The sequence below is a fragment of the Gadus morhua genome, chromosome 7, assembly GCF_902167405.1.
Source record: "Gadus morhua chromosome 7, gadMor3.0, whole genome shotgun sequence".
Lineage (NCBI taxonomy): Eukaryota > Metazoa > Chordata > Actinopteri > Gadiformes > Gadidae > Gadus > Gadus morhua.
This window is the reverse complement of record NC_044054.1, coordinates 25,992,305-26,017,836: the sequence shown is the minus strand read 5'-3', so window position 1 is coordinate 26,017,836 and position 25,532 is coordinate 25,992,305. Positions and strand designations below refer to the sequence as shown.

Genomic DNA, 25,532 nt, shown 5'->3' with positions numbered 1-25,532 from the left:
TCTTTTAAGTGACAGAACAGCTGAGCCCAAACTTAGTGCTGCACCAGCCTATTCCTAACGTTAATCCCTAACCCTCACCACACTGCTTAATTATATGGTAACTTCCATAAGGTTTCCTGGTTGAAGTTGTGTCTTTACCTGATGACGCGCTTGTCTTGTGTCGTTTAAACATGAATACTCACACTTTTATCGCCTATTTAGTTTTATATTATAGCCTTCCATAAATTCTGATCAATTTATGTAAGACGTGTTTAATATATTTGGGTTGTTTCAGAGGGAGGGCGATGCACACAATGTGATCCGTAATGAGGAATTCAGTTTGACGTTCAATACTCTCCCAGTTCTGCTTCCAAGTCTAAATAGCTCATAGAGAAACGATTGATTCCCTATTAGGCCTGTTTACACATTGGACAATGTTTCACAGACATTTCCCAGAGGGCCACACAATGTTCTTAATGTTAGGAAAACAACTCGTTCAATATGGATCTCAGCGATCTCATAGTGTGTCTTTATACAAGACTGCTATGAACAAAATCGGTCCTATTTCAACAAGCTGTTTTTGTTTTGCAAGAGAATATCGTCAAACTAACATCACTCCAGTGCACTTCTATTTAACCTTCATTAATGTTTAAATTAGGCTTCTATAGTTATAGGAAAGAACAAATCATAAATAATCAATCTGTTGGAACTCTAGCCATACTCTTTGAGCGTGGCGATGCGTCTTATACACAAGAGCATGCAGTTCATAGTATTTTTATAGGGCTATGTTCCTACAACTTGAGACTTGAGATTTTGTCATCCTTAATGTGGTGTCAGTTAGTTTGTCAGATGTTACGAGAAGTGCACGGTTTGCTGAAAAAAGCGCTTTGTCAAAGTGATTAGTTTCCCTACAATAAGAATGAATTGCGCAGCTGTGCTATTCTGAAACAATACCTCTCCTTGCCCCCTACCTTATGCCTGCTCCCAGAAAAATAACTACAATTATGCACAGCTTTGTTGCGTGCCATTCTCATGTGTGATTTGGACCAACTCTCGACGTCTTAAGAGTGTCCAATGGATTTGCTTGAAGAGATGGCTGCCCATCTGAGCTGGGCAACATCAAACAGCCAGCGGACACACAAACACACACAGAGAGAGATATACAGGCAAACACAGAGCCACAGACGTCCACACAGGGTGTGTTTAAGTAGCAGCAGGCAGGGTATCAACACTCCCACTCAGACTAATCATTTGCATAGGGCTTGTCCCTCCTACACACGAGGGATTGCTTAGCCGTCTCGGGAACGCCCCCACCCCCCCATGTTATAGCATTACAAATGGAAGATTAGAAACGCAACATGGGCGAGTACACACACACACATACACCTTTAAAGTCATAAAGAAACATATGCACACACACACTTCAGCAGCCTTTGTTTCAACAAGGAGCTGCATGCAAGACACAACATAAAGGAAGAAATTATTTTCAATTTAGCCCTACAATAAGCCTAATTGTTTATTGTGTTTTGCAAGAGGAAAGGTTCATAAGAAAGCAATTGAGATGTGCAAAATACCTGAGCAGGAGTGTAGCCTGGCAGATTGGGGTTAAGTGAGAGGCCAGGGTTCATAATGGGATTCAGGGTTGTCATTGAAATGGTTGATTAACATATCATTATTTGTTATTGTAATTAATTATTGTTTGTTGCTTTTGTTTCACTTAAGGATCCCTCATGGATGCCCCTCAATAGATGAACTATTAATGTAATGCTTGTTTAGACCCTATAAGCCAAAATGTATGGTGCATATATATTAAACATTGAACAGCCTTGCTGCCAATACGATACATGTCTTATTTAAGCTAATTCATTATTATTCCAATCTAATTTAATTAGCAGCAGGCTTCCACCAGTTACATCCATAAATAGAAGGGAGGTGTCAGCCCCTCCCAAGGCCCTGCAGCAACAAGAAAACTTCAAAATAGAAAAATAATTTGACAGGATTTAACTGGACTAAGAGTTGATCATTTCAAATGTATCCTCCAAGTTTCCTTCTTGATCCAGGGGAAGATTATTGCATGTAGTCACTAGACGTCCCTATCACCACCTCTATCTATATCTATAATGTATATGCCTTGTGTAAATATTTTATGTATATATATATATATATATATATATATATATATATATATATATATATATATATATATATATATATAAGTAAAAAGGGAGAGTTTACAAAACAGCCTACAGTTTTGGTGTTCCGCTCCCACCTGACTCCATGGTGGTGGGAGGTGGGGGTGTCTGGCCCACTGGGGAGGGACATGCTTGGAGAGCAGCCCCTCCCGACAGAACTTGTGAAGGGGGGGATCACGTCAGAAAGCCATTTCATGCAGGGCTCACGAATGGTGCACCCCCAGAGCTCTGGAGTTACAGTGTTATATGGGTTTGTGAGTGTGTGCGTGTATGAAGTAACCCATAGGAATCCTGGTGTACCATGACACAGTTTGTTTGCGTGTAATTAGTTTTCACTGCTTGTGTGTCCTCTGTGTTTGTCTCCCTGGTGTGTGTGGGTTTGTGTGTCTATATTTATACATATATATACATATATGTATGTGTGTGTGTGTGTGTGTGTGTGTGTGTGTGTGTGTGTGTGTGTGTGTGTCTGTGTGTGCAGTCCCACCAGTCATCCTGGTCTACCCGGAGACCCAGGCCCAGGAACCTGGAGTGTCTGCCAGCCTCCGTTGCCATGCCGACGGCATCCCAAACCCAAAACTCATTTGGCTGAAGAATGGCTTGGATCTTCAGCTGCAATCCTCCAAACAGATCTCTCTCATAGGTGAGCCTTCCTCTGTGTGTGTGTGTGTGTGTGTGTGTGTGTGTGTGTGTGTGTGTGTGTGTGTGTGTGTGTGTGTGTGTGTGTGTGTGTGTGTGTGTGGTTATCCAAACTTGTTTATCAACCAGTTGCTATTGGCTCATCTTTCTATGTGTATATTGCTGGCTGCATAATATGTGTGTGTGTGTGTTTGTGTGTGTTTATGTTGATCTCGCTGGTGTTTATTATTCATTTTGTTGTGTTTACTCCATATCTCGAGTCTCGATTTCAAGTACCATCGCTTCGCCCTCAGAGATAAACAGCTTCCTGTTATGCGACGCCACCCGTCACTGTGTCTAATGAAAAACCATGGAAACAACATTGTGTCGTCGAGGCGACAATACGTCGTTCATCATAAAGGGAAATGTAATCCTGTCAAGGTGGATTTAAATAAAACCGAAGCAGAAGAATGGAACTTGAATGGAACTTGGGGATTTAATTAGTATGTGTGGATGTAAAAGTGAAAGTTAAACTCGACGAAAATGGCCCTCCTCCTTCTGAACGGGAGACAGTTGAGTTGTGAAGGATGGAACAAGTCTAGTCATTTAGAACTGTGAAAATGACAGATTAAAATTCAAATATAAATCAAATGTATGGCTTTCATTCGCGCCTGCCTCAGTAGGGTCATTTTAAAAGGTATTACTTCAATGTCAGTTGTAAAAGAGAGTAAGAGAGAGGGAGAAAAGGAAGCTCCTCTTTATGGCTTGGTTCTCATTAACCCAGAGTTTTATTGGCAGTGTTTGGACCATTACCTGTGTTAATAGTCTCTTACCCAACCTCCTAAAGCACTCAAACAAAGAGGAGGTGTGGCAGGGTTCGCTAACGTATAAACAACAGCAGCGCCGCCGACTCCCGGGACACTGCTTCATCTGGATAATCTGGATACCTTGCTCATAGTTTCTGAATAGCAAGTGCATGCAGGACAGGCTGGTGTGTGTGTGTGTGTGTGTGTGTGTGTGTGTGTGTGTGTGTGTGTGTGTGTGTGTGTGTGTGTGTGTGTGTGTTTGTGTTTGTGTTTGTGTTTGTGTAGGGAGTGGTGTTTGTGTGAGCGTAGGTGGGAGCGGTTTATCTGTGGGGGGGGGGGGGGGGTGTAGGGGGGGAATGGTGTGTGTGTGTGTGTGTGTGTGTGTGTGTGTGTGTGTGTGTGTGTGTGTGTGTGTGTGTGTGTGTGTGTGTGTGTGTGTGAGAGGGGAGTGGTGTGTCTGTGGGGGGGGGTTTAGGGGGGAGTGGTATATCTGTGGGGGGTGGGGTGGGGGGGGGGGCGGTGTAGGAGAGAGTGGTGTGTGTGTGGGGGGGGGGGGGGGGGGGGGGTTGTACCAGGACACAAACAGACAAATTAGAAACGTTTTCTTATGAATTGTTTATGGATATTATGTAAGGGATAATGTATAGAACGCCGGTCATTATCGGGAACATAAGCCCTGACAGGGCGAACAGGACACCGACACGCAGCGGAGGTGTCTTGCTTCGCCCTGAAGGGGCTTATTTGCGATAATGACCGGCGAAGTTCCATACATTAACCCGCTTATTACACGGCTACTTCCCAAAATGAAATAATTTATTTACAATGTATTTGTTACCAGCATTCATAGTGTTGATCAGCAGAGAAATAGTCCGCCAAAGACGTTGACGTCGCTTAGCAACCGAAGACGCTGGGGTTGACAAGTTACCAGACTACTTGCGGAGTGATACCAAAGACGTCATTAGAGGGAAAAAATCCTTTGTTTTCTTTGACAGCGGTTAATTAAACTTAGCAACGGTGAATTATCAAATATAGTTTTACCGCCGGAAGTTGTGAAGGGCCCATGCAAGTGAACGGTTGGACAAGGTGGAGGTTGGACAAGGCTGTGTTGAGTGGGGGGATGGAGTGCTTGCGAAGGCAAAATGCTGTGCAGAGTACGCCCACTAAGTATTACTAAGTCTTTGGCATGTGCAATTAATTAGCAAGCAGATGTATTATAATCAATTAATGTACGCGCTCATGCTGTTGGAAGGAGCTTTGGTGTGGCTGTACTGGCGTGTGTGTATGTATCCGTGTGAGGGTCTGTGTCAGAGAGTGTGTATCCCTGAATGTGTGTGTGTGTGTGTGTGTGTGTGTGTGTGTGTGTGTGTGTGTGTGTGTGTGTGTGTGTGTGTGTGTGTGTGTGTGTGTGTGTGTGTGTGTGTGTGTGTGTGTGTGTGGATTAAGGTCGAGAGACACAAAGGGGTGACATGAAAGATGCAGATAACAAGTAGAAATTAAGAGAACCCCAGAGAGGCAGATAGGGAGGGAGGTAAAGGGGGAGAAAGGGGGAGAGGCAGATAGGGAGGGAGGTAGAGGGGGAGAGGCAGATAGGAAGGGAGGTAGAGGGGGAGAAAGGGGGAGAGGCAGATATGAAGGGAGGGAAAGGGGGAGAAAGGGGGAGAGGCAGATAGGAAGGGAGGTAGAGGGGGAGAAAGGGGGAGAGGCAGATAGGGAGGGAGGTAGAGGGGGAGAAAGGGGGAGAGGCAGATAGGCAGGGAGGTAGAGGGGGAGAGGCAGATAGGCAGGGAGGTAGAGGGGGAGAAAGGGGGAGATGCAGATAGGGGGGGAGGTAGAGGGGGGAAGGTGGAGGGGTAGATAGGGAGAGAGGTATTTAGGGAGAAAGGGGGAGAGGCAGATAGGGAGAGTGGTATTGAGGGAGAAAGAGGGAGGGACAGATAGAGAGAGAGGTATGTAGGGAGAAGGTGGGAGGGGTGGATAGAGAGGGAGATAGAGGGGAGAAAGGGGGAGGGGCAGAGAGGAAGGGAGGTAGAGGGGGAGAAAGGGGGAGGGTTAGATAGTGAGAGGTATTTTGGAGAGAGTGGGAGGGGCAGATGAGAAGACAGGTAGATGGGGAGAAAGGGGGAGGGGCAGATGGAAAAATAGTTATTTAGAGAGAAAGGGGGTGGGGTGGAGAGAGAGAGGTATTTTGGGAGAAAGTGGGAGAGGCAGATAGGGAGAGGAAGTGTGAAGAACGGAGAGAGGGCTCTTTCCCTCTTGTTGAACAAACGGCACGAAAGCGCTGCATAGCGTCGTTACACAACGTTAATTAGCTAAATTAATGATTATTACTGCATTAACTAATATTAAATAATTGTTAATTATTTTACCCTTATTATAAAGCGGTGGTGGGGGGGGGGGGGGGGGGGTAATTGAAGGAACTCTTATACTAGGGCAGCTGTGTGTCTTCTGAACATTTGATCATTGAATCAGATTTACATTTTTATGAACAATAAGTTCATAAAAACGCAATCAGACGAAGAGTTCTTCGTCAGCTCAGATTTAGTAAGTGAAAGATACGCACTGTGAATTTAATTCATTTTCTCCAACCTTCTGATTACCTAGCCTGTATTGTTTAAGGTGCCAGTAGGTACTTCCAAAAGGGTGTCATCTACGACAGCATCAAGTAGCCAAGGGTCAAGGGATGAGGTTCCTTGATTGATTTATGAGTTGGATTTAAATATTTGGTCTGTAAATGTAAAGGTCATAGCTTACAAGTTTAGGTTCTTTGTCATTGAACGTGATTGTTGGTTGCCCTTTTTCCCCACGCCAATTAAATATTTGCAGTTCATGGAGCTGATTGCAGCTTACTGAAGCTCCTTGGTTATGTGAGGAGCCTGTCGCTTTCCATGGTGCTTGAGCCACTTTGGACACCATCTTCCTGCTATATCGGTTGATTATACTCTCCCACTTTAACTGCCATGTTGTCAACGTTAGTATTAACTCCTGTAGTACACACGGCAAAAGGACATTCTTAATGCGACTTACTGTCTAACAGATAAATGTCTCTGACACGGCATATATTTTGACTATTGATGATGAATATTGTCAATAGTATGTGTTGGATAACCTGTAAACCTGCATCCCATTTATAAACGGTGATTCATGTTAAACAAAAGTTGAGCCATTCTGCAGCACATTATTCGCACAGTGACTAGTGTGTGTTTGTGCGTGTGCTTGTGTGCCGATGTGTGTGTGCTTCTATGTGTGTTGGTGCATTTGTGTGTTTTCATTGGTGAATGTGAGACATGCAAATATAATCAGCACAGAGTATGGCGACAGTAGCCGCCAATAAATCCAGCTCCATTATGCAGCCTTCCCAGCCAAAGCAACATTTTGTTTTTCTACATTAAGCATTTCAATTGGCAGAACACACCACAGGTTGCTGCTGCTGGATTACATTGTCTACCTACAAAGCATTTACAACCACCGTAAGCACGCGAGGCTATTGATTACTAATTCAATTTATGTATCTGTTCGTTGTTTCCCCGAAGGTCTTTGGATTTACGCACCTTGGGGTGCAGGCTTAGAACAGCTGTTATGACAGACAACCCCCCACCTCCCCCCCAGACCAAGCTCCACAAGCAGCTCTCAGTCTGCACGCAGGCCCCGTGAAGGCTCATTTAATGTGTGGCTGCCTCAGGGGCTTTCCATAATAATTGATCAGGACATAATTATGATTTATGTGTAATTCAATAGCTTGTCTTATTTAACGCAGCCATGCACCGAGGCTAAGTTTTCTTCTCAACATACGACGTCTTACACACATTCCCACCATGATGAAAGAGAATTTAGCAACCAAGCGCTGTTATCAGGAGCCAAGAGATATTTCACTAATGTGCTAAACTTTCATCAGCGGCATGCTACTGCTTGCACTTTTGGACGCGTCAGTCGATTCAAACGAGAAAAGCATGGGGGAAACGAGATGGGAGAAATGGAGAAAGAAAGACAAACATGTATTATGATTGGATTTGAAAGGATTACAACAGGATTTCAGTCTCATTTTGCATTCAGAATAGCCTCTTGCTATGCCACTCTGATACACATGGGTCAATTAGACCAATGTAGAGAGTAAAGAGAGAGAGAGAGAGAGAGAGAGAGCGAGAGAGAGAGAGCGAGAGAGAGAGAGCAAGGAGAAGAGAGAGCAGAGGGAAGGAGTGAGTTTGTGGGGAGAGATGGAGCAAACAAATTATACGGTTATGCAAGTACGGATATCTTATAAATGGAAAGAAAAAAGTTTTGGATGTGATTACGGTAGGATACTGAGAAAGGTGAGGCTCGAAGACAATTCAAATGTCAACACAAACTGGTGTGACCACCAAAATGGTGGTGGGTTTACAAGAAAAGAAAAAATATATGTTTTTGTACTTTAGCCAAGAGCACTTTCATTTGAAGATCAAACATTCCCACCACTTGTAGATTGGTTTGTATTATGTGCCACCCTCTACAGGTAAACACATGCTATTGAATTCATAGCCACTTCTAGACCCATTTGACAGGAGTGTTGTTGCAGGTCAATCACAGGTGTCCCTCATGGCACTACTTTGAGTCTGCTACTTTTGTTTACCATTGCACGGTGAGTACACGTAACTAGTGAAAATAAAATAAAAGAAGACGGTTGCTGGCGCTTTGCTTTGACGCACAAATGAAACAACTCCCAATGCAATGTATGGGTGTGTAACAAGGTCCATGGTGCTCACCACATGCAATACTTTCAGGGCTTAGCCTGGATCTCTGTAGGGGGTTCTGAGAGGGGGGGGGGGGGGGGGGGGGGTTCCCTGAATGTTTTTTTAACAAACAAGCTCCGTTTTTATTCTTTTTAATGCAGCCACGTTTTGTCCGAAGAAAATATCTTCATAGGTAATATTTTGTACAAAATGTATATAGTTAGTTAGTAGTTAGTAGTAGTTGTTTGCAATAAGCATTAGTATTGAATAGACGCAGATAACTTCACAACTGCAATCATTAAACATTTATTGACATGCTTCTTTACCAGACTAGAGAAAAAACGTTGATTATATTTTTGTTAACTTTAGTTTATCAGAATATACATTTTTCTTCGCTTGCAAACACACACATGCACACATGCAGACATGCACACACACGAAAACACGCATGCACATGCACACAATTATTTTTTCCGATACAGTTCATGCAGTTTAGTGCAATAACAAGCCCTGTAACCGCTCTCTCTCGCTCTCTCTCTCCCGCTCCCTCGCTCGCTCACACAGAATGTGCCCGTGTCAAGGAGTGTGAAGTACATCTACTTTTTGAAAGACACCCAGAGGACCTAAAACGTTTTTGATCAATGATATCATATGATTTCTGAGGGCTTTAATGCATGATCAGAATGACAAATGTTTAGATCCAGCGTTTTTTTTCTGATAGCTTTTTTTTGCAAAGAAAATACAAAATAACGTTGGTTCATGGATCGGGGGCCATTAATAAAACATTAGGGGCTGTAGCCTTGGACTCCCAGGCCCCGACACGATGCCGGGGTCTACACATGTTGGCCCTGCTATGACAGCTCTTGGATAAAGGGCCATGGTCAGTGTGTGTTATCTTCCCTAGGTTAGTGTATTGCCTGGGCATTGTACATAGAAGAAGCAGACTCTGAATAGTGTCAGGAGCCACACCTGTGTGTGCCCACCAATGACACCTCTGGGAAATGGATTGGCTAATATGATTACCTGGTCACCTGCTGAATTGAGTGTAAGTCAACAACCTCTTTCAGCTCAAATTCATACACCGATATTCAAACAAACATGTTTTCGGCCTGAGACTTCAAGACAGGAGGGGGAGTGTTATCCCCATGGTTACGACCCACGACGACTTTGTATAACCGTCGTTGTGTAGGAGTGTTTTAATGAGCGATGTTGTTTATGCAATGTGCCACACATCCAGGGTCCGAGAAGCCTGTGCTCTCTCGGACATGACGGAAGGCTGGAACGTTCGCTAACTGGTTGGCGGACCCTGGCAAAAACATGACTCCTGTTTTCTCTAAATGACGGTGTTATTTGAATATAAGTGACAAAATGGCATGGTTATCTATCTTTCCAGGGGAGTTGGCAAATCTGCCCCAGAATAACAGGAAAGCTGAAAGGCAGGTAAAGGGATAGGGGGTTTCTCCCTTAAAGTCAGGAACACACTCCAAGATTAAACGGCCAAATCCAGATTTTCCCCTGACAACTGATATTTAATATTTTTCTGAGTCTGCACTCGTTGCTTTGGACAGTGACCACACGTTATCTCGTACTTTGCAGTGGTTTAGGATACACATCTGTAGCCTCCAGATTGAGCCTACAGCCAGTCGCAGCTGTTCTGATTCCAGGAATCAATAGATTAAACATGTTTGATATTTATAATATCAAACATGTTGTTTTGTGCACAGAAACATGTGCACAGAAATACTCATAAAACTCTTGTTGTTGCATGCTTACTTTGTCTTTGGTTGAAAAAGTTATAATTTAGCAAACGGTAATGATAGACTAACAGTTGATAATCTAGTATTTATACTACTTTGTCATGTTTTGAAATGCCTTATGAAGTCTTTGAAGTTGGGGGTGGGGCAAAACCCGGTAATGGGTTTTGGGATGAAGTGGTTAAATGTTTGATGGTCTGTTAGGATGTGTATGTCTTTGAGTGTGTTCCCAGCCTAACAGGCTGTAGTTTCATATGACATGATATCACCAAAAATGACTAGGCAAGCTTGTCATTTATTTTGTTGTATGGCGTTTGAGGCAAGACCTTAGTATAAAACCTCAATTTAAACTAGTTATAGCAATATCATGTTGTTGCTTTTATTTGCTTGGCTTATTAAAGTATTTGGCTTCCCATATTTGCTATTTCAAGTGCCTGATGATGCTTGTATTAAAAAGCAATGCAGATAATTTCTTAGAGGCTGATTAAGTTTCCACCTGGGGAACAGTCTATAAGAGACTCAAGATTCAACCTCCTGAACATGAATGCATTAGAAACTCTATGAACACAGAACATTAGTGATGGAGCCGAATCGCTTTTTTTTCTTTCGTATGTTCCTCTCAGCCAATGGCAGTGAGCTGTACATCGGCAGCGTGCGCTACGAAGACACTGGCGCCTACACCTGCATCGCCAAGAACGAGGTGGGGGTGGACGAGGACATCTCCTCCCTGTTCGTGGAAGACTCGGCCAGGAAGACCTGTGAGTCCCAGGAACACAGCTCTGCATTGTGAAAACCTCCATCCAATCATCACTGTGACACACAAACTCATTACATATACAAAGATACACAAGTTGGTAATGTGCTCAGTTTTAATTAAAGCTGGTTTGTAGTGCCTCGTGACTCCACTATTAGTTGAGTAGCGAAGTGTTTTATTACAAATGATTATAGTGTGTCTTTAATATTTAGTATATTGACTGATGCAACAATCAATATTGAATTTTGAATGCAGATCTAGATATTCATATTGTCTCATATTCGCTACAGCTGTAAAAGAGTTCATGACCCTCCATCAGATGTTTCAAATCTATGTGTGTCGATATGTGGTTGTTTAACACTAATCCGGTGCTTTGTGTAAGAGGTTGAATTTTGATGGGTACTGACAAGTCATGAGAGAAGGTGCTGAATCTTTATCTTAAGAGGATCTGCTCTCTCAGTGAAATTTGATCTTGGGTCCTTTTTCACCAATATTATTCCTCTCTTTCTCTCTCTCACTGACCTGCCATTATCTCCGCCGCCTTTGTTCCCATTTCCATCATTCTGCTGCGAAATCTGCAGTGGCCAACATCCTCTGGAGAGAAGAAGGTAATATGCCACAACGTTTTGATTCACGTCTGAACAGGCTTGTTGTTGCTGTCTCATGAAGTCTCATTGAAGTTGAAGCTATCCAGGGGTGTTGGAAATGAGCTTAAATGCATGCCTTTTGGTTTTGTTTTTTGTCCAAGCCTGTTCATCACCTTTAGAGTGTTCTCCGGAAACACTTCCAGTGTCATTGTGTAATGGTAGCACGTTTCTGTGATGCATTATGTCGCCTGAGTTTTTCATGTGCTGTAAAATAAATTAAGACGTTTTCTTAATTTGGTTGCATTTTCTCAAGTACATGTGTTTTCTTATGTTGCGGTGATTTGAGCTCTAGGGGGCCACCGTGAATATTATATATTTGGTACGGTATATCGGGCATGCACGCAACAGATCCACGTGTCTTAATTAAAAGGAATTCTGAAGTGTGACGATTTTTTTTTTGTTTTGTGCCATATGTGATGCTTTTCATTGTTGTAGTGCGGAGACAGGATATGAGTCTGCTCAACTGTGTCCCTTGCATTATGGACATGTGACAGCTGTAACAGACCTGCTCGCAACATGGTTCCCTCCCGCCACACTCTCGGTTCTAGCTAACAAATCGGCAGCTGTTGTTTAGACATCCAGGAAAGACATCTGACAGCTGTTGTTATTTATCAGAAGAGCTTGTTTTTTGTTGTTGTATGCAGTCCTGGCCTTTTCTGAAGAACTGACAACAGCGTAAACTGTCTGTTCATGCTAAAATGTTAGCGGCTGACGTGCTAACTTAACAGCAGACTGCTTGATGAAATGTTGAGGACCTATGACAGGTACCAGCTGTCCCTTAAGATACACAACAAGCCTGTAGTCAAGAGCAGCATTCTGTGTTAGGACACCATCTTTTTGGTTCCTATTCAGTTCTTTCTGATAAATAGTAAAAATACTGAGATAAGGATAAAGCCTTGAAAATCAGGCACATAGCCAACATTCTTACGCAGAAAAATACCTCTCCAATGGAATTAAGTGCGGTTTGGAGGAGTTTCTTGGCCAATTATCCTCTTGTTATTATAATTATTCGTTGTTAGTTTGACCGCAGAGCCATTGACCACTGACCCGGAGCTTGGAGCTGTTTTTCTGTTCTCTTAGTCCTATCTCACAGTCTTTATTCCTGTCTTTGCTGTGGTTTTCCTCAGGGCTGAGTGTGGGGAACATGTTCTACGTGTTCTCTGACGAGGGAGTCACCGTTCTTCAGCCTGGCGAGTGTGAGATCCGCAGGCACATGAAATGCACAGAGAGGATCGTGGCTACCTATGTGAGTAATGAGACCAGCCTGACTGACGGCCCGTATATCTGTCCATAAGTATCCCCATCAGCACAGTCCTTAATGTTTGGCCTCATGACTATTCAGATTACATTTATTGTCTTTGTGCAGAGTACAAGTACAGAGACAACAAAATGTAAATGGAGATCTAAATAGAAGTGCAAAAAAGCAATTACGGTGTAGTTTATATATGTAGAGTCTGTTTTGCATCCAATGAAAGCATGGCCTACGCCAGTGACAGAGCTCCCGAGCTTTCGAAGAGACCCTCTCATCAGTAATATGACCAACTGCAGCTACCTCAAGGCCATATTGTGCCAAATTGTGTGTTTAATTCACCCCGGAATGTCCGGGTAAAGCCCCTCACCCCAATCGCAAAGACGTATTAAGGCATTTAAACACACGAGAAAGCAGTGACGTGATACCCCTAGAAATTCTATCATAACGGTGTTAGCTATACGAAAGACGGATGGAACAAAGAGAGTTATTTATTTCATAACTGCACATGCACAGCGAAAGCGATCCTATTCACGTCATTTGATTAACACAAACTATGTTTCATATGAAAGCTGAAACTCCCCTGACTGCAACAGTCCAAACCATGACTAAACTGTGACCAAACTGTGTTTAGTCACAGGAACACACTTTCCTTGTAGGTTGTTCAACCAAAGATTAGGTCTTACCCTTGTTGTGTTTGTCATCAAGGTTGTGTTTGATCGCACAAAACAATCATAAACGGATAATCCAGTGTCTGGGCATGGTTTTGCAAATAAATATGATGTTTACAATCAATGTATAGTAGCTAAAAGAGGGTTTTAGAGGAAATAGTTTAATTCTCTTCAATCAGAACACATTTTCTTCATCACCACCTGATGGCCATATGGTGCAGATGTGATTGTTTGGCTTGGTGTCATTCAATTATATTCACCCTGACCTTTTAATAGAGGTCAGTGTCAAGTGTCAATATTTGTACATTGGGTTGTCAATGTATCTACCTTTTTCAGTACTTTCCGAAAATGGCAGCACATTTTAACTTGGGCGCGGTGGTACTGATAACGTGAACATTTAGGTTCACGGTTATACAGGTATTGTTGCATGAAATGTTCATACCATTTCCACTCTAGTCACAGTAGGGCTCCAGCACTTCACTTACTACAAGCATTACCTATTTTCGAAATCTATCGGCAGAAATATCCATTAAATGGAGTATATATTGGAGACCCTAAGGTTTTTAATCTACGTGAGAACATACTTTGCTGTGTGGAATGGGATTTAGCTGTTTCAGGCATCTTGTTTGGCTGAGAGATTTAAGTTGTTCAGGATCGCATAATTGTATTAGAGGTCGATACAAATTTCATAAGCTACGTGACTTGCCACCACCACTGTAAACTGAATTATTCTAGTGAGGTGCGTGTGTTTGTGTGTGTGTGTGTGTGTGTGTGTGTGTGTGTGTGTGTGTGTGTGTGTGTGTGTGTGTGTGTGTGTGTGTGTGTGTGTGTGTGTGTGTGTGTGTGTGTGTGTGTGCGTGTGTGTGTGTGTGTGTGTGTGTGGAACTTTAAGGTTAAGGAGACTGGTATGGTGGTATTAGGCTGCTATTAAGCAGATGTTAAAGATCAGGGCATGAACCTAACCTGCTTTTGTAAACATAAAAACAACCAGCTACCATTAGCACTATTGTTACTTTAACTGCTACCTTTATTACTGCTACTTCCACTGCTATTGTGATTATGATTAGTTATAATCATTCACATTCAAAGGAACAGTGATTAACAGTCTGTGGCCTTGACTGTGATCTCTCTCTCTCTCTCTCTCTCTCTCTCTCTCTCTCTCTCTCTCTCTCTCTCTCTCTCTCTCTCTCTCTCTCTCTCTCTCTGCGGCCCCCCTCAGGAGGAGATGTGCCCTAAAGGGGAGGGGGTTGCGCCCCAGCGCTGTGCCTGGTCGTCAGCAGTCAACGTGAGGGAGAAGTACATCTACGTCAGCCAGCCCCTGCAGAGCCGCCTGCTGGTGGTGGACACCCAGGCTCAGAAGGTGGTGCAGGTGGGTTGCTGGCTTTGGTTTTTTAAAGAAACAAAGTCACTTTCTAAATCCAATGGACGGGATATGATCCTGGATGTAAAATACTGTATAAAAAAAATACGGTGTTAGAGGGAAGGGAAGGGAGAATCTTATTTGATAAGAAATGTGTCACTGGCCATTCAGCATTTTTTTTTTTATTATAACCCTAACCCTAATATACACTTTTTTGCTTTATATTTATATGCATTCAAATGCTATTTCAAAAGGATATCCAAAAGATAAAAAAAAAAAAAATCTTTTTTAATACTACTTTAGAAATACTACTTTATTAATTTAAGGAACATTGCTCATATCCGTATAAAGCATGCTGGCAGCTATGATTGCTATCGCTAAGTCCCCATGCATGGGGTTCATGATTGCGTCCAGAAAAATGGGGTATCACAGTATTAGCCCGGGAAGTCCACGCTTACACGCACACACGGCTTTCAAGACGGCGACTTAACCCGCTGGTAAATTATAGCCAAAGCAATAATGTCGCCCACAGAGGAGTAAATGAACGCATCAGGCTATGGTAAGCTGAAGCAGCGACTTGCATGATATTAGGTTTAGCGCTGGTATACTTGTGGTCTGATTCTAGTGTTTTGTTATTATTACGCTCTCAAGTTGTTTCCAGTTAACAACTGAACGCCGTTGCTCAAAAGACCACATGCAAGGCAAGGATAAGTAACAAGCGGCAGTACTTGAAACACCAGCATCGTGCCTTGGGGAGGGGGGGGGGGGGGGGGGGGGGGCAGATGGACGGTACTGCAGTGCCATTCATCATGCCGGTATAAAGGCTGTTTAAAGGCCCAGCCCTCTCCCAAGGGACCCCCTCCTTCATGGTCACCCACAGTTATGGGATAGGGGGGCAAGGCCTGAGTCAAGGAGAAGAGGGTTTGGGGGGCTGGGGGAAAAGATAATGGAGTGGGGGTAGCGCAGGAGGCACTTGAGCTGTTCTGTCATTGTGGTGTCGTTGTCATGGCAACTGTAGACGTCACTGGTTCCTCAAACCCAAAGTGTTGAAGTATCCATGAGCAAGATAACGGACTCCTATCTGCATCCAGAAGCTGCCTCTTGCCTTGCTGTGCGTGTGCACGTGTATGCGTGTGTGATTGAAGTACAATTTGATATCAATAATCAATATTACAAAATGCTTTGAGTCATATTGCTTGGAAAAGTATTATAACTATCCTACAATGGGGAAGAACATCTATACTTTAACATTGAGAAAGAAAATAAATTCTACAATCAGTCAGTAATTTGATCCTTAATGATTAGTTAAATATAAAAACTACTGTCTTAGACACACGAATTAAATGGTTACTTATAATATTAAATTGTATGCTATTTATTTTCTTCTTCATACATTATAGTTTTGTATGTCATGTTGTGTTGTCCCCTCATCAATCACTATTACCTAGTGATAACTAGTTGTTAATTATAGTAGCCATTGGTAGTAATTATCAATGTCGTGCCACGTGCCAAACTGTTCCCAACAGCAGCATGAGGCTAGATCTGATATTTATTTGTATTAATTTCCTTTTTGTTCATCCTCCCTTCCGTATTATCTCAAGCACTAATGTGTGTAGATGGATGGCCAGCTGCAGGGGAGCAGTGAGCAATAGTGGTGTTGAAAGGCTACTGTTCACCCTGACATGTACACACGCTGTCTGTAGCAAAAGTTCAGTTCCCGACCTTTGACTGCCCAGGCTCCATCTTGTCTTCTCCTTCCTTCCTGTCGCTCTTAGTACTGATCACATCAAACAGAAATGCCACGCAAAAAAACCTTGAAAGGCCATGAAACAAACAAAGAGAGATGTGAAAGACATGGAGTGCCTTCTCCTACTCCCGTTATTCTCTCTCTCTCTCTCTCGCTCGCTTTTCCTCTCTCTGGCTTTCGCTACTTTTCATAAATCAACCTTTTCCCATTAAATGTTTCATTGTTTAGACAGATTTCCCTGCATTATGAACTGATGTGAGTGTTTTGTGTTTATGCTGCATAAGCACTGATAGAGGACTGTCCCCATTTTCCTTGTTTTTCACAGTAGGGGTGATTTCATTGATTTATTTGACGATTTAGATTGAGACTTATACTGAATCATATGTTGAAAACAATTGTTGCGCTAAATCGCTAAATCTAAACATGGGAATAGGGTTTAACAATGCAGTACACTGTCCCTTTAAATTAAGATCTATGCACTGTTTGCGTCATTAAGGAACATCATCAGATATGATTTCGAACGTCTCTATAAACATTAAGAAGACAAAATGAATGATGATATTCCAATATACTACAATGTGTTGGAACACACCCAACCATACTCACATACAAACACACTCACACAAACACACACGACAATCACAAACATATTGTTATACACACCCACACACTCACAAATGCGGTGGTTGAAGTTAGAGTAGCTACACGTGTGCTGAGCTGGAACCTGGCTGTGCGGTGGTAGCAGAGGTCTGACCCTCCCATAACCAAACACAGGGCCCTGTGGTCCTGCTCTGCTGGCCAGGCTGTCAGCTCCACGTGGGGCCCCGTTCACAGGGGCCAGCCTAGCATAAGAATGGATGGAGTTATCCCTGCTTGTTGACAAGCTCAACACATCATCCCCCCACCCCACATTACTCTCTCTCTCTCTCTCTCTCTCTCTTCCGCTCAGCTTTCTTTCTTCTCTCTCTCTCTCTCTCTCTGTCTCTATTTCTTGCTGTGCCTCCCATCCTAACTCGGTCTCCTTCCATATGGATCCCTCTCCCGGTCTCTCTCTCTATATACCTGAAAAGTGAAGCACCTATTGACTCCTCCTCTACTCGACTCTTCCTGCCTCTCTTCCACTTCTGTCCTGCTCTTGTCTGTATTTGATCTTTGAATTAGTCATATTGAGGCCCCCGTTGTCTGCAGCTCCCCACTGTTCCAGTCTTTTCTTCAGCAGAACGGACATCAGAGATTTTTCTGTTTTATCTGTATAATGTTGGGAAACACTGTGTTGCTGATGTTTTTCCTTTTTACCTCGAACACACTTCTTTTCCGGCCGATACCAAAGGCTTTTATTGACATGGCAAATGTGCATCCCTGTTCAGACAAGATTTGTCTGAACAGATAACGGATTGCAATAAAATGGTTGTGTCTCCCTGTCTCTGTCACTCTCTCTTTCTCTCTCTTCTCTATCCGCCTCTCTCTTTCTCTCACCTTCTCTCTCTTTCTCCAGGCGGTTGCAACGGACCCATATCCTGTGAAGTTGCTGTATGACAAGTCACATGATCAGATCTGGGTGCTCACATGGGGGGACATGCAGAAGACCTATCCTACTTTACAGGTAGGGGTCTATACATGTGTGTATGTGTGTATGCATGTATGTGTGTGTGTGTGTGTGTGTGTGTGTGTGTGTGTGTGTGTGTGTGTGTGTGTGTGTGTGTGTGTGTGTGTGTGTGTCTTGATGTGCAGTTGTGTATGGATCCAAAGCAAAGCTGTGTTGGCATTATTTCATCCCATTTCAATTCCAAAAGCTATGCCCATATTGCCTTGATCTTCAGGTCTTATCCCAAGAACACCAGCCTGAGGTGTATACTTGCACAGGTGCTAGAGAGTCGTAATCCATTTTCCATGCAGCCTTACCTCTCGTCTCAGTGGGCCTGAGTACCAGAGCTTGTTGTATTTACCTGTAAACTATGTGCTGTGCGATGCATGGAGGGGCGGGGGGGGGGGGGGGGGGAGTAATCAAGCAAGCAGATGAAGAGTTATCAGCCTGTAGCAGCGGCCGATAAATGGAACCCCTCACAGTCGTTCTGTCTGATAGGCCGGCCGTCTAATCCCTGCCCGTTGCGGCGTGTCCACGGAGCCGCCGCGAAGCAGCACAATTCACGGCCGCGGCGGTTTGGCTACGGGCCGCCCCCCTCGGGCGCCACGCGTTGCCGTATTTCACAAATGAGGAATGATCACAGGTGTGGCGGTGTTTAATCAGCTCCAGGGAACGGGCGGGCGAGGGTGAGCAGGTTGGAGGAGAGAATAGAAAGAGCTAAGGTCCCCTCTATGCCTCTGGGAAAGGTATGATACCGTCTCGAGGGCTGGTGGTGTGTGTGTGTGTGTGTGCGTGTGCGTGTGTGCGTGTGTGTGTGTGTGTGTCCATTCGTGCATGCGCGCGTGCGTGTGTGTGAGTGTACACGTCCGTGTTTATCCGGTGGAAAGCCCCTCCGAGGAAAGGAGTGGCGAGGAATCCCATTGTGATCCTTCCTGTGAGAGACACAAACATGTTTATTGTTCCGCCCGGCCCCACGTGGGAACCGGTCGCCCATTCTGATCGCTGGGAGGTGTTTTGTTAGGGTCTGAAATGTACGGGGATATACAGCCGCCGTCTCTAATGGGGATTCAGCGATGATGATTCACTCCCCACCCGGACAGCTTTTTGTTTTGGTCTCTGTGTGCCTGTTTTAATAGGACTTAAATGATCGTCTTTCTCTCCGTCCTGTTGTTTCCCGCAGGCCGCTTGAGGAGCCACTTGTGGTTAGGACGCAGCCAGGCTGTGCACGTTCCCTCCTACTGTACCAGCAAATGGTTCTGGAGCGCTGGTTTAACAATGGTGCCATGCAGTGTTTACATCTGTCAGACTCTAATGTGTCGTAATATCTTATGCTAATCACACACAGTGTGGTTCTGCAGTCTTATATATTTTTTTATATTATGTTCAATGAAGTGTTCAAACAGAAGGTAATCCTCGACTGCAGGGACACACTCTGAGCACAGTTACAAAGGACCAACCATGGGCTTTTGGTGGTATTCTTGAGTACAAGTACTATTTATAAGAATGCAGTAGAATTAATAACAGTACAATTGACTGCCGAAATTGTTAATTAACTGCACACTTCCATTAAACAATGAATCAAACAATTGAATCATGAGCACAACGCTAACTTGCACATGATGAACCATGTCGGTTGGTCCATCAGCCATTGGCTCCCTGACTTCTTTGCCTATCTTGGTGTGTAATAATAACTCTAAGCCAATCAAATAAATCTTTTCTTTTTCTACCACAGGCTACTGTGGTATGAGCGACTGCAAAAACAAAGCAAAGCTAGATTTTCTTGACAGTTCAGGGCTGTGAGGCGGAGGGGGAGCAGCCATTTGAAGGGTGTAGTAACTAGCTGCTGAGCAGATTCTATTGTGGTCTCAACAGAAATCAAACTCAATTATTATTACATATTTCTGTGTGTGTACATTGGACTTGAAAGGAAGGATTTAGTGCTGGAACTGAGGGAACAATTGAATAACAACAACATCAAATTAAAGTCCTTTCAGGCAGATTTTTTTATTCTAGTACATTTAAGTTGTTGTTGTAACACCAGTCAACCTAAAGTTGTGTTTTTTACATGGTTATATGTCTTATATGATTGACGAAATAATAATCAATGCCATTTTTTCACTGTTACTGAAATAAGAACATAATTTAGATTTAAAGAAAACAGGAGTACAATGTTAATGTTAAATAACACATTAAAAAAAATCTAAAAATTGTGTACTAAAAATATATACTTATCAATGGTTATCTTATCTTATCTAATTACAGACACACACACACACACACACACACACACACACACACACACACACACACACACACACACACACACACTACTCTCTCAGTGAGTCTCATAGAATGACATAAAGGCCTTGGACAGTGACATGATGTGCACAGAGCCACACTGAAGTGAGTGTCAACAACTCTTAGCAGTTCTATCTGAAATGGCCAGCTCCACCTTGTATTGAAACAATCTCATGTCTGCATGACACCAGAGGTGCTTTCATTGTGGTCCTCTCCTGGCGCGCCCATGGCTTAATGCAGGTTTTTACCAGAGCAGAGGCTGAGACACATTTCATCAGCTGCTGTCAAGGGCAATCAATGTGTGTCTCCTCCAGAATGTTTGGAGGTGTCACAGGCTGAGTCCCAGCATGAGCTTTCAACTGGCCCCCGCTTTGCACCCGACTGTCATACGTATTTGTAAGAGTGCTCTTCAGCCGGGAGATATGGTGAACTGGATAAGTCATTGTTGTCGTAGCTATCACAAAGATAAATAAAATACAATGTTAAGTGTTTTTAATTGACCAACGTCAGGGGTCTTAGAGAATATAGATTAGTTAGACAACACACAAACAAAGGTTCAATGTGAATGCTCTTTTGTGTTTCACCCTTTGCCAAATATTTGTGTCATGTTGCATTATGTGTAGAAATGAAACCAAAGATTTTTAGGTTTGGGTGATTGGTGTGTGTTAGCAAGCCCTTTCCACTGTTGCTTTTGGCTACTTGTTGGAGCCTGTGAATCCATGTGGCCTCTCAGTGTCTTCAGCTTCATGCGTTTGCTCTCTCTTCATCATGTCCGCAGGTAATCCCCCAGGCCAGTGTTGGAGAAGTTCACAAGGCCATCCGCACAACTTTCCAGCGAGTCAGCGACTTCTTCATCCCCCCCACCAACCTCATCATCACACACGTCAGGTACAAGACACACGCGCACACGCGCACACACATACACACACACACAAACAACCCTTTCCTCACCATCATTATCGCAACTGTCACTCTGAACTGAAAGAGTAAAGAGCAAATGAGCATTTTAATGAGAAGCCGATGAGAATTAATCACCCACCCTGAAAGTGGAGGGGCTATTAACCTTCTCCTTGAACTCTTGCCACCTCAGGTTCGCCTTCCTCTTCCTCAAAAACGAACCTGCGGTGCATAAGATTGACCTGGAGACCCTGCACCGAGTCAAGACCATCAGCCTGAAGAACTACAGCTGCATGCCGGTGAGCATGGCCTACACCCATCTGAGTGGCTTCTACTTCGTCCAATGCCAGAGCAGGAGTCACCTCCAAGCCCCGCCCCAGCTCCTCCTGGACAGCGTAACGGACACTGTGATAGGTCCGAACAGGAACATCACGGGCCGGCCCTACGTCTCCCCGGACGGCCGCTACATCGTGACCCCCGACCCCCGGAGCTCCAGGCTGGTGGTCCAGACTGTGTCCTTCACGGGGGAGCTGGCCGTGAGCCAGGAGCTGGACAGCCCCGCCGGCGTCTCGGATGTCGTCTTCCAGCCCTCCTTCACGGAGTCCAACCAGTACTCGCTGGCGGCCGCCTCGGGCTCCGGCACGGATCTGCTCTTCTCCCATCTGTGGTCGGAGGGCCACAGCAAGGTCCTCAGGGGCCTGAAGGAGCCCGTGCGCCCCCAGGCCTGGCCCTGGGGAGGTCCCAACAGGCCGCTGGTCGCCAGTGGATTGTTCGGACAGTACCTGCTGACGCCGTCCACCGAGTCCCTCTTTGTCCTGGACGGGAAACAGAGCTCGCCGCACTGCGAGGTGTCAGACATCAAGCGGGGGAACACAATCGTCTGGGTCGGGGAGGTATGAGGAGGAAGGAGGAAGGAGTCGGAAGGAGTTAACGGACGGTGGGGAGGAGGGCACAGAGGCTGAAACGAGTGACGAGAGAGAATTATATCAGGCCCAAATTCTAATTGATTTGATTTATGTGGACTCAAACCTGGAACTGAGCGACAGGGGGGAATGTTTGGGTCCATTGTAACAAAAGGTACACTTAAAGAAAATAGAAATGAATATATAAATATAAAAATACCTGTTGTGCTATTTTTATTGGGAGAGTGTCAATGCCGTCAGTGCAAGAGTGATCTATGTGCACTTAACTATAACAGAGTTGTACATTAATTGCACTTCCTTCCGTGTTATCACAGCAAATAGGTACCCGACGAAGGTTTATCAATGAACTATGCACAATGCTCACTTTTTTTAGAGTACAGCGTTTGTTTGTTCGTTTGTTTGTTTTTTCTGTTTTTTGATCGTCTCAATGATGTTTGTCCTTTTCACTCGTGGCACCTATAGTCACCTCCAGTTGTCTCTCCCTCCGTCGGCTTGTAGTGTATGCGTGTTCTCAGTCGGTTTAAATGTAACTGTATACGTCCATCCGTTTTCACTACGCGGGACTTCTTGGTCATTGTATGCTAGTCTATGCGCCTTCTCAAAGCCTTCATCTGTGGTTTTGCATCTTATTTCGGTATCGCTCCCAATGCATCGATTCGTTGAAGCATTGGTCACCGACCATGAATTATTTAAGATTAAGGATCACAAGATTAACGAGGATACGCTGAGGACTCATGATAGCTTTCTGAATATATTTTCAAGACACATCTACTTTCACAATTGGAAATTCTTGCTTGTGTCCTGGGAGAGATACAATTGAAGAAAATCAAATCCAATTAAGTAATAATGCTGAAATTCGCTTAGAATTTGCTTAAAGCAAGACACACGCAGTCTTATTAACTAAATAAAAATGTATAAACATAGTATTCATAGCCAATGGTACAAATTCAAATTTCCAAAAGGTTGACAGTGGACAATAGAAGCACAGTTGAATTTAAGTGCGACCATCACTTTTGTTCAAAATAAGTTTTTTTTAGTTGATTAGATAATAATAAATTGTGTCTGACGGATAAAAACCCATTCCCCCTTCGGTACAATCATCCCAAGTGTTTTGTCTCACCAAATTAATTCAGTCTGGCAAGAGAATCGAATGCTTTCAAAAAGTAATGGCTGCTGTGGAAAGGTGCCATAGTTCAGGTTTAAATAGCTTCTCTCATTCACCCAATGCAAATGAGAGGGCAGAAGTCCCTGGTTTTAACATAAACGGTAATAGGGAAAGGTAATGACGTAGAATTGCTCATGTCCTTTCATATAATTTAATCTAGTTTGGGGGAACAAAGAGCTGAAAGAGAACTACATCAAATAATAGAACCTGCTACTTTTTAGGACTTTTTTTTTTTTTAAAGCTCTGTGGCCCCTGACTAAATTCACCTTTAGTAAAAAATGAAAAAAATAGGTTCATTAAAGGTTTATGAAGCCTTGCTAGATCGACTAAGATGGAGGGGAAATAATTTGATTTACTTGCAATACTAAATAGTGCACCCAGTGGGGAGTGGTTGTGTGTGTGTGGATCGTGTTTCTCATGCGTTGGTTCCCAGTAACTATAACGTGGCCCCTGAGGTCAGGGAGCCTTGTCTCCATATAAGTAGTTGTGCCTGTGGCCCCTCATGTGTAGGGTAGAACGTAATCTGTGTAAGAGAAGAAAAAACAGGTGTAAGTACACACCAGGGTGGAAGAAGAATAATGTCCCTTGTCCCTGTTTGTGGTTTTAGGTTATTTGCTGCGGGTAAGGCTCAGAACCATTTTTGACACTAAAACCCTATTGGAAGAGGCCAAGACTTGATTGGTTTTGGTAATGTTTGGCCCACTATTGCACTGAGAGAATTTATCACCAGTCACACACATTTCACATGAAGGTAAAACCGAGCAAATTTGTAGCTCCATTATTGAAAGTGAGTTACGCAAAAGCATTACTGCTTCTTCCGCCCAACTGTTCACAGTTCAGCCCAAGAGGTGCATGAAACAAAGAGAAGACAAGAGCTTTGACACAATGACAAGGATGCACATCCCTTTTTCTGTATCCCATTACGTCGCTCGCACACATTTGCTTGTGAAAACCCCCCATCAGAAAAAACTGAAAAAACAACACACATTTCATGTCTTCTTCTCAGTGACCCCCAAACTCTTCTGTTCAGGATCATTGCTCCGGTATACGGTTGATTAGAGCCAAGGCTAGCAAGGAACAAAGAAAACGGCCGCTAATATTATAGCGAGTTGGCCAGCTCACGTCTTGTTCCGTTTGTTTGAATCTACCCTTTGATGTCACATTACTATGTCCATAACCTCTCCTGGGGCCCCCAGTACCGGGCCCCCGGAGTCAAACCGCTCGGTGTGATAGACACTGATAGGTCCCACTGTTGTAGATAACATTGTTCTTGTTAAGAACACCTTCTGACATGATAAACCTATTGTACAGTTTTCTTTATGCATTTTTGTGTGTTCTGGTTTATGAAGGAATTGTTTTGTAAAAAATTATTATGAAAAAAAATCTAATAAAATATATTGTAAAAATCATTTTTTCTGTGCTGGTTGTGGATTTTTTAACAATTAGGTGATTTGACGAAAAATGTGTTCCATCCTTTACCTCAGTTAATAAATAGTTAGCATAAAAATAAGTACCATAAAACTAAGTACCAAGAAATGTATGATATAAATCAATTGTTTTCTATAGATCCAATGAATCCAAAATCCATCCCATCTTTGTGGGAGAAACCACTGGAGCTGCTACCCTACTCTGAGCTCTGTCTACATGGCAGGCCTTCGCAAAGAGCTCATCTTTCGAGCCAAGTCATCACTATCAACCCCACCCTTTCAAATGCCCCCAGCCCCCTCACCCTCTTGAGTGGATGTCACATGTCCTCTCCCCCCATGGACGGGCCCTGCCATCGACCGGCCTGTCCCTCCTGTATAAGGTAATGTTATCTATTGTCCTTCAGTGTTCAACACTCGCTGCCGATCAATTCCCATTATTCACAACGATGCCTTGACAAGGGACGCTGTCAATAGTCTTCTTCCATCATTGTCTGAGGATACACAAAAAGACAAGCAACAGCTTCCAGAGGCCAGACAGCAGCGATAAAGGCGAGTCCAATTTCACACACACACACAATTACCGTCACTTCGACACCTGACGGTGTTTTTTGCTGATTCGGAACATGTGGGGGTGAGAGAGAGAGAGCTGCGAGCTTTGCGTTTTTGGTGACTTATCTCGTACCCGAAGAACAGAACACAGGGAATGCTTCTCCTTATATAAATCAGATATCTGCATATAATTGAGAATAGCTGTCGT

General features: G+C 43.7%; 1 protein-coding gene across 1 annotated transcript in view; it reads left to right on the top strand.

The window, feature by feature from the left end:
* Window positions 1-24,757, top strand: part of fstl4 (follistatin-like 4) — a 187,162-nt gene extending 162,405 nt beyond the window's left edge. Inside the window, exons 9-16 of the mRNA XM_030362380.1 lie at window positions 2,653-2,814; window positions 10,676-10,810; window positions 11,388-11,414; window positions 12,581-12,699; window positions 14,593-14,742; window positions 17,976-18,083; window positions 21,142-21,251; window positions 21,454-24,757. Of these exons, the coding sequence (XP_030218240.1) occupies window positions 2,653-2,814; window positions 10,676-10,810; window positions 11,388-11,414; window positions 12,581-12,699; window positions 14,593-14,742; window positions 17,976-18,083; window positions 21,142-21,251; window positions 21,454-22,159 (1,517 nt within the window). The 3' untranslated portion in view covers window positions 22,160-24,757. The remainder of the gene's footprint in view (window positions 1-2,652; window positions 2,815-10,675; window positions 10,811-11,387; window positions 11,415-12,580; window positions 12,700-14,592; window positions 14,743-17,975; window positions 18,084-21,141; window positions 21,252-21,453) is intronic.
* The last annotated feature ends 775 nt before the right edge of the window (window positions 24,758-25,532 follow it).